Source organism: Octodon degus, unplaced genomic scaffold (assembly GCF_000260255.1).
Source record: "Octodon degus isolate 3935 unplaced genomic scaffold, OctDeg1.0 scaffold00049, whole genome shotgun sequence".
Taxonomy (NCBI): Eukaryota; Metazoa; Chordata; class Mammalia; order Rodentia; family Octodontidae; genus Octodon; species Octodon degus.
Genome location: NW_004524625.1, coordinates 3,101,868 through 3,110,541, shown reverse-complemented (window position 1 = coordinate 3,110,541; position 8,674 = coordinate 3,101,868). Strand labels below are relative to the sequence as shown.

Genomic DNA, 8,674 nt, shown 5'->3' with positions numbered 1-8,674 from the left:
TTTTTTTTAAACTCAGGGCCTTGTGCATACTAGGCAAGGACTCATGTGTTGAGCTGTATTGCACTCCAACCCAGAACCTCTGTTTGTTTGTTTGTTTATGGTGCTGGGGATTGAACACACAGCCATTTTTATTTTGAGACAAAGCCTTGTTAAATTCTCAGGTGGGGCTTAAATTGACAAACCTACTATGGCTTTCCAGAGTGATGAGATTAAAGAGATGCACCACCACACCTGGATGCAAGATGTTTTAAATACTTAACTACTTTCTTAGGACATTTTCAAAACTGTGTGTGCATATAACTTCTAGAAAAGGAAAACAGAAAGCAGTCATGTACTGACAAACAAATGGGTAATAATTAAAAAAAAAATTACCTGATGGAACACAGGCTCTTTTACTTTAAGATAAACCTGTAAGATATTAGAAGAAAATACATGTGAATGAAGTGTTTTACCACAGGGGGTATTTTAACTACTCTGTAAATTCTAAACCTCTACTGTTCCACTCATCCCACTTGGACCCAACTCTAGTCCATAAAAATCAACCAGATTAGGTGCACGCCACAGGAAAGCCAGTACCTATAAGTAGTTTTTACACTGTGTTAGCTCTGCCATGGTAAATAAAACATTCCAAATGTTACTGACTACTCTTTGGCTTCTGTATCACAATCAAAGAAAGACAGGAGGCACAGATACTAATGAGGGGCGAAGGTGTTGACAGCTCCTGTCCCAGATCTGTTCTACACTAGCAACAGCATTGGGCTTAGAATTAAGCCACCAGTTTTCATACTCACCACTTAAATGCTACATGCATTGAACAAAAGACTCATTTTTCCTTATCTGGATAATGGAGAATAATAGTAATGAGGAATGATAAGCTAAAACACATGAAAGTGCCTAACACACAGATGTATCTCAGTTACTTTCCTAAATGCATCTCACACACATAAGTCCCAGTTTTACATGCAATGTCATGGGCAGTTAAGTGTCATGCTTCTGTCTATTTAAACATATCGCTCTTTACTTTGTTCAGAAATTCATTCCCACTGGGAAATACTCATATTTTAAGATTCAACTTTTCCTTTTGCTTGCTTGCTTCACTACCTTCTGCCTACCATGAACTGTTTCTCTCCTCTGTGGTGCCAGTGTGCCAACCACCTTGCCTTTACGCCAGCCGATTATGGACCAAAACTTCGACAAATTGTGAGCTAAATAAATCTTTCCCCTTGTGGGGGGCAGAAAAAAAGATTCAACTCTTTTAAAATTCAACTATTCTGTTTCTTGAAGGTTTTTCTGATTCCTTTTCTTTATACTACAAGCAATCATTCACCTTCTTTTCCACCATTACTGTCTATATATAAATTTCATGGCATTAATTTGTTTCTCTTCTCTATAAAACAATGTTTTTGCTAGCAAGGAATGGGTTCTAGCTCTACATAGCTCTGTATTCTATTTAATTTACTGATCTAATAAAATTTTCTATGATTTTAACATTTGGCTATAAAGTTTATTTCAGGACTAAGTTTCTTGTACAAAAAGTCATATTATTTCCTTTTAAGTAGTTATAGGGCTTTCAAAATATGTGTCTAAGACATTATATATTGTAACTCTAAATGTAGTAAACTCAGTAAAAAAATGCCTCTAATCTCTGAATTCCTTATTTCAAAATACAAATTTTGGGGGCATTTCTCTCTCTTTTTCTTTTTGATTTTTTTAAAAATATATTTTAGTACAAGGTCTACAGGGTCTTACTACATAGAGCAGACTCATAGAGATCCTCCGGCTTAAGCCTCCCAAGCCCTGGGATTACAGGCGCGCACCATCATGCCCAGTCTCAATTGCCGTCTTAGCATGCCTGGGATCGAACGCCTGGCCCCTGCACCTGCTTGCAGGTGCTTTTAATCCACTGAGCTATTTGGCTGGCCCTGAAAATTTCTGTTAGCTTTTAATCTTCACTATACTTAATTCATTTGGAGGCAAGTAATAGTAGTAATACTGTTCACCTGCTAGACATATTTTGTTTGGTTTTACTCTTTGACATCAAGCTTTTTTTTTTTTTTTTGGTGGAACCAGGGATTGAACTCAGGCCTTTGCGCTTATTCTATGGAGCCATCTCCCCGACATCAAGCTCTTTTAGCTTTACAAATCTCTATTATTTATTCTTAGTCTCCTTTGCTTGCTCTATTTCTTCCATCTGTCCCTCAAATGGCTGCATCCTATAGAATTGTTTGTTTCTTTCTTTTTTTTTTTTTTTTTGGCGGAACCAGGGATTGAACTCAGGCCCTTGCCTGGGAAGCGCTTATCCCACTGAGCCATCTCCCTGGCCCCACAGAATTATAACTTCCATTGTACTAGTGGCCTATATTATTTCTGTGTTAGGTTATCCATCCCCACATTTCTAGTACTACCTACATTCTGCAACTCCCAAATTACATCTTTAGGTCAGTCTACCTGTTAGCCTCAGATGTTATTATTGCTGGGCAGCTCAAACTCAATATACATTGAATTAAATGTACTCATCCCTATGCCATGGCACAGACCTAGTCATTATCTCTCCTGAAAAACTGATCATTTTCCAAGTTTCCTATCATGGTTAAGGACATACTGTGTATGCTGACAGCTGGGCCATGAACTGGGCAACCGGTCTAGAATCTCTTTTTACTCTAATTCCACCCTCTCTAAAAAGATTGCTCCCACTTACCATATGCTTCACCTGTGTCAAAACTTTCCCAATTCTACTGGAGGTGATTTAATGAGACAAAAAATGTAAAGTGCTCAGTACAGTATCTGGCATCTAGTAAGTAATTAGTAACAGTAATTCACCATGTTGTTTCAAAGTTTTGTGTCTCTGAACATATAAATATCTAAATGTTTCAGGGGCCTGAAAAACTCTTAATCATCAATTAAAATCTCAATAAGGTATCTCTTTTCTAAAGCTTTCTTTTTTGACCTCTTTTTAAAAAATAATTTATATGGATAAATAAAAATGTAAGTCACTCATACTCATGAAGTTTCACACATGCTCAAGCAGTCTTGATCGTCTCTCCACTGTCTCATCATCACCTAGTTTTTCTTTTCCTTTTTTGCATTTTTATATATTTGGTACAGGGTCTCACTACGTAGCTCGGAGTCATAGTGATCCTCCTGTTATCAGCCTCTCCAGTGTTGGGGTTATAGGCATGAGCTACCTCATCCGGACTTGGCTGCCAGCTCAGTGTGCTCAGGGGGTGGGGCTGGTGCAGAATGTGGGACCAAGGATTGAACCTTGGTCCCTGTGCTTGCTAAAGCAGGTGCTTAATCTGCTGGGCTATCTTACCAGTCTTTCGTATAGTTTTTAACTCTGCTATTGGAACTATCCTTTTTCTTCCTTCCTTCCTTTTTTTTTTTTTTTTTGACAGGGTCTAACTGTAGTTTAGGTTGGCTGTGAACACACTATGTAGCCAAGGCTGGCCTCCAACCTGTGATGATACTCCTGCCTCAGCCTCCCAAATGCTGGGATTATAGATATGTGTCACCATACCCAGCTTTGCAATTTTCTTTTGATATAATGCTTTGTTTACTGTCTAAATTTTCTAATGGAACAAATTCCTCATCAACAGCAATTGCTTTTTAGTCATCTTTGTATTTCTAGTGCCTAACATATAGGCACTAAATGTTAATAAATATTTACTGAAATATCGTGTGTGTGTGTGTGTGTGTGTGTGTGTGTGTGTGTGTGTTTAACCAAGGATTGAACTCGGACCCTTGCGCTTGCCAGGGAAGCAGTTATTCTACTGAGCTATCTCCCGGGGCCCTGAATATCTTCTTAATACAAAATGCAATTTATTTGAAAGAAAAAGCACTACAGTTGGCTCAAAAGTGATTGATTACCTCAAATTATTAGGAAAAGGTTAACCATTAAAATAATTACACTGGTCCCAAAAGAGCAAGGTCAATCTCTTGTTTTTGACAAATAGGAAGTAACAAGCACATCCATAAGAAAGTTTTTTTCCACTGAATATTTGCTTTGTCACCTTATCATTGAGAACTAAGTTATTTTGACTGTGGAGAACATAACACTTGAAAAAGAGACAAAAGAACAATCTGTAAAAATAAGATATTCCAGTTGTACATAGAAACATTTCAATTTGAATAGCTTGAAGTGAATACAGGAAGCAAAATGTGCCAAACTTCATAAATGGCAAATTCACATGCTTAATCTGTTATAGACAAAATATGACTTACTGTGGTTACTATTAAACTGAATAGAACTAAGGTAAAAAGCAGGTGGTAGTTTACTGAGTTCTTTGCCTTGAAGCATTCAAACCTTAAAAAAAGAGAGAAAGAAACTTTAGAATATATAACTAAGAACATAAACAGAATACTTCTTTACCAGTTGCCCACACGCCACTGTAAGCTAGTGATACCCACCATTTCTTCCCATCCACATTCTCATTGTAGAAACCTTGCACTGCCTATGGCCTTCTAGAGGTTGGAAGGGCAAAGGCATAGACACCTGACTTAAACTACGATGATGAGGGCTTTCTCTTGAAAATCTGTAGAATTTGGGAGCCATAAAATAAATCAATTAAATATACAATTATGAATCAGAAGGATTCAAGGTCTGAGGTTGATTATTAGGGGGCAACCAAACTGAAGGATCAAGTGGATGATCACAGAAGTAATCTGTAGAGAGGAAAGAACAAAGTAGATACAAAGTTTTGAAGTTAAGTAGAGAGGAAGGAATAGAAGAGGGAGGGAGAAAGAAGCTGCCTTCCCTGTTGTGCTGAGATGAGACCATACTTTCTGCTATTAGGTTTCATATAATTTTCTCATGTCTTTTTTTTTGGAACCAGGGATTGAATTCAGACCCTTGTGCTTGCCAGGGAAGTGCTTATTCCATTGAGCTATCTTCCCAGCCCCATTTTTCTCATGTCCTTACAAAAACCAAATCTCTCTTAAGCTAACCTATGTTTCTATATTATGCAACTGATTAATACTAAATTTTTATTTTTTATGATAAGCAGCTGGCTTTATTTTTTTTAAACAGAAACCAGTAACATGATTATTTATTATTATTAAGCATCGAGTACCTAAGTGTATTGCTATATACTTGATGGCTGGCAACACAATATATTTATTTATATCAGCATCATTACAAATACTTGAATAATGTAATATGCTACATCATTATCATAGCTATGAAATCAATATGTGTGGTAGATTGCCAACTGGTGGTCAACTTGTTACACCCAGTGGAACTGAACTAGCATGGTGCTGGGTGTGGGAGGCCCACCCGAGGGTTGTTGCCAGCAGCATAAGAGGCAGAACTAGAGAAGCTGTTGAGAGGCTGTTTGAAGCTGTTGACTCTTAGGCCATTGTGTTGGGGGACCTTGTAATGCTGGCTTTCCTGGTGAACTTGGTTGTTCTCGTCAGAAGATGAGCTTGGGACCTTGTTGCTGAGGGTGGTTGTGGTACTTTTTGGGCAAGTTCTAGTTCTTGTTTTAAAATTTTTTTATTTTATTTTTATATTTTTGTATTTAGGACAGGGTCTATAGGTTCTCACTACGTAGATCGGACCTGTAGCTATCCATCTGTGTTCAGCCTCCCAAGTGCTAGGATTACTAGCACATGCACCACCACACCCAGTCTCAATAGCCATCTCAGTGCACCTTGGGGACTGAACCCCAGTCACTGTGCTCTACCTAAGCAGGTGCTTTACTCTGCTGAGCTATCAAGCCAACCCTGAAGTTTGGTTCTCAACTTAAACATTGCTTTCAGGCTCCAGTTCAGATCCCTCATCCCACTGGAATAGACTTCTTAGCTTCCACCACTGACCGCTGGGCCTTCCCAGCGCAGGTCTGTGAAACAGACCTGCACGATACACTGTTGTGGGCTCTAGGCCTCCAGTTAGACTTGGGGGAGGCACTGTTATGAGCTTCAGGTCTTCAGCTGGACTCACGCAGGATATTATGATGGATCCAGGCCCTCAGATGGATTCTTTGGTCTTTAGTGTTTGGATAGATTTCCTGCACTCTCCTTTTGTATATGATTCTTTGGGTGATTCATTATAAATAATCTTATAAAATATGTACCCTGTATTATATTGTTTCCCTTGTAAAATCCCAAACCACAACATTAGGTAGTAAGAATTTTTCAGCTTCATTATAATCTTATGGGTAATCACAGTATATGTGGTCTGTTGTTGACTGAAATATTGCTATATCAGGAACTTTTTCTTTAGGACAGAGTGTACAGGGTCTCACTGGATAGATGGACTCGTAGTGATCCTCCTGCTTACAGCCTCCCAAGTGCTGGGATTACAGGCTCGCGCCACCACATCTGGTCTCAATGGCCTTCTCAGTGTGTCCTGGGGGTGGGGCAGGGCCTGCAGTGCAGGCCAGGCCAGGGGATCAAACTCCTGGCCTCTGTGAATGCCTAAGCAGGAGCTTTAATCTGCTGAGCTATTTGGCCAGGCCTTGAAATATTGTTATAATAAATAGTACATTATAATATTATTCTTCTCAGGACCATTTGTATCATTTTTTCCTAATATCTACCTTCTATTTTTGTCTATTTGGGTTTCTCATATAAGAGAAACCATGCAATATTTAAACGTGTGTATCTGACAAAGTGAAAGTTTTCCTACAAATGACTCAAGTTTATGCTTTATGGCACAGTAATATTTCCTTTTATATAAATGCCAATTTTTTTCTTTAGCCATTGATCTGTTGCTGAAAGTGGACTGCTTCCCATATTTAGCTACTGTGAGTTGTGCTGCTATGAACATGAGTACACATGCAACACTGTAATATGTCCTTAACCCAGGCAGATACCTACAAGGGAAATAAAACTTTTTAAAAATCACTGTTATAATTATTTCTTTTCTTTACTGTATCCCCAACTAGACTAGAAACTTCGTGTGAGCAGGGAAATAATCTTAACTATTTTTTCCTTTATGTAGTCATTAGGATGTCCTGATGCATGGGAGACAGTAAATAAAATATGAACAAGTAATTGGCCACTTGTAAGTGCCCAACTTTTGAGGATGGAGCCTTTTGCAGCGCACTAACTGGTTGTAGAAACTGGATGTACCTCTTGTTACCTTAGCTGTAGAGTACCCAGCTGAGCTAATTTTAAAATTCCCTTTTTAAAGTTTTGTGACTTTGAATGGCAAAAATACCAGGTTTTTTTGAGACAGGGTCTTGCTACAGTTCAAATTGGCCTTGAGCTCACTTTGTAGCCCAGGCTGGTCTCAAACCTGTAATGATCCTCCTTCTTCAGACTCACTGTTGCTGGGATCATAGGCATGTGCCACCACACCCAGCTGGGACATGTGTTTTCACCTTCAAGTTATGAGTTTATGGCTTGCAAGGGGGTGGAAAACTTAAGTGAGATATTTGAATTATAGTTAATCTTTTCATTCTGTTTATAGTTTAGAGAGTTTTATCATTTCAAATGTCCTCAAAGCAGGTTACAAGTAACCTTTCTTTAGTAGGCCTGGCTTATATTTCTTACTGGGATAATCTTTATTATAGATAGCCACTCTTTAATCTGTCCCTTACTTAGTAATAAGTTCTTTGATCCTTCATTTTTATGGAGTCCAGGATCACGTTCTATACAGTGTAGGATCATGTGTAACACCAAGAACCTTTACATGTTTCATAAATGAGCAAATTACATCTATCTATCTATTTCTATAAGGCAGATATAAATATGGCTAGAATTCTAGACTACTCTGTGTACTTGGCTGTCCAAATATCCTAATGAATAAATAGAAAGATCAATACGCAAAATTAGCAAAGTCATGGAATAAAAAGATAAACACCCAAGAAATCAACTACTTTCTAAATGTTAGCAATGCACAACTGAAAAAGTTTTAAAAACTTTTTTTCCCCAGTGTTTTTGAACTGAGGGCCGCATACATATTAGGCATGTACTCCAACCCAGAATTATGCTCCTACCTCCAAAAGCAGCACCACTTAAAATAGCACCCAAAATCATGAAAAAACCAGGGTTAAATTTAACAAAGTATGTGGAAGACCTATGCACTAAAAATCACACCACTGAGAGAAATAAGAAAACCTAAATAAATAAAAACTATGCCACATTCAGGTTTGAATCATTTAAAATTTGTTAAGATATTAATTGTACCCTAATCAGCCTACAGAATCAATGTAATCACAATCAATATTCGAGCAGAATTTTTTTGGTAGAAACTGATAATTCTAAAATTAGTATAAAAATACATAGGATACAGAATTACCAAAGCTATACTGACAAAGAACAAAACTGGAGGACTTACTCTGACTTCAAGATTTATAATAAAACCACAATAACAAAACAATTTGGTAACTAAATGAGTAAACACAGAGATCAACAGAATAGAGAAAAAAGTGCCAAGCTGGACATGATGGCTCACATCTGTAATTCTACAACTGTGAGACATTAAGGCTGAAAGATTCCAAGTTTAAGCTTAACTTAGGTAACTTAGCAAGACCATGTCTCAAAATTTAAAAAGGGCTAGGAATGTAGTTCAGTGTTCCCTGAGTTCAATTCCTAGTACCATGCGGTGGGGGTGCACTGGAAAACACTAAGAAAACAATTTAAAATACAAATATCTGGTACTGGACAGGACTCAAGCTTAAAACATATAAAAACTTGTACTATTCAATAAAAAAGCAAATTAAAAAAAAAA

The 8,674-nt window shown here is 37.7% G+C and overlaps 1 protein-coding gene across 3 annotated transcripts in view; it reads right to left on the bottom strand.

Moving 5' to 3' along the window:
- The window catches only part of Acer3 (alkaline ceramidase 3), a 158,541-nt gene that overhangs the window by 49,151 nt on the left and 100,716 nt on the right, over positions 1-8,674 (bottom strand). For all 3 annotated transcript variants that reach the window (XM_004632523.2, XM_004632522.2, XM_023716727.1), the window contains 2 exons: positions 4,222-4,303; positions 373-408 (listed from right to left, as the gene is read on the bottom strand). In XM_004632523.2, the coding sequence (XP_004632580.1) occupies positions 373-408; positions 4,222-4,303 (118 nt within the window). The remainder of the gene's footprint in view (positions 1-372; positions 409-4,221; positions 4,304-8,674) is intronic.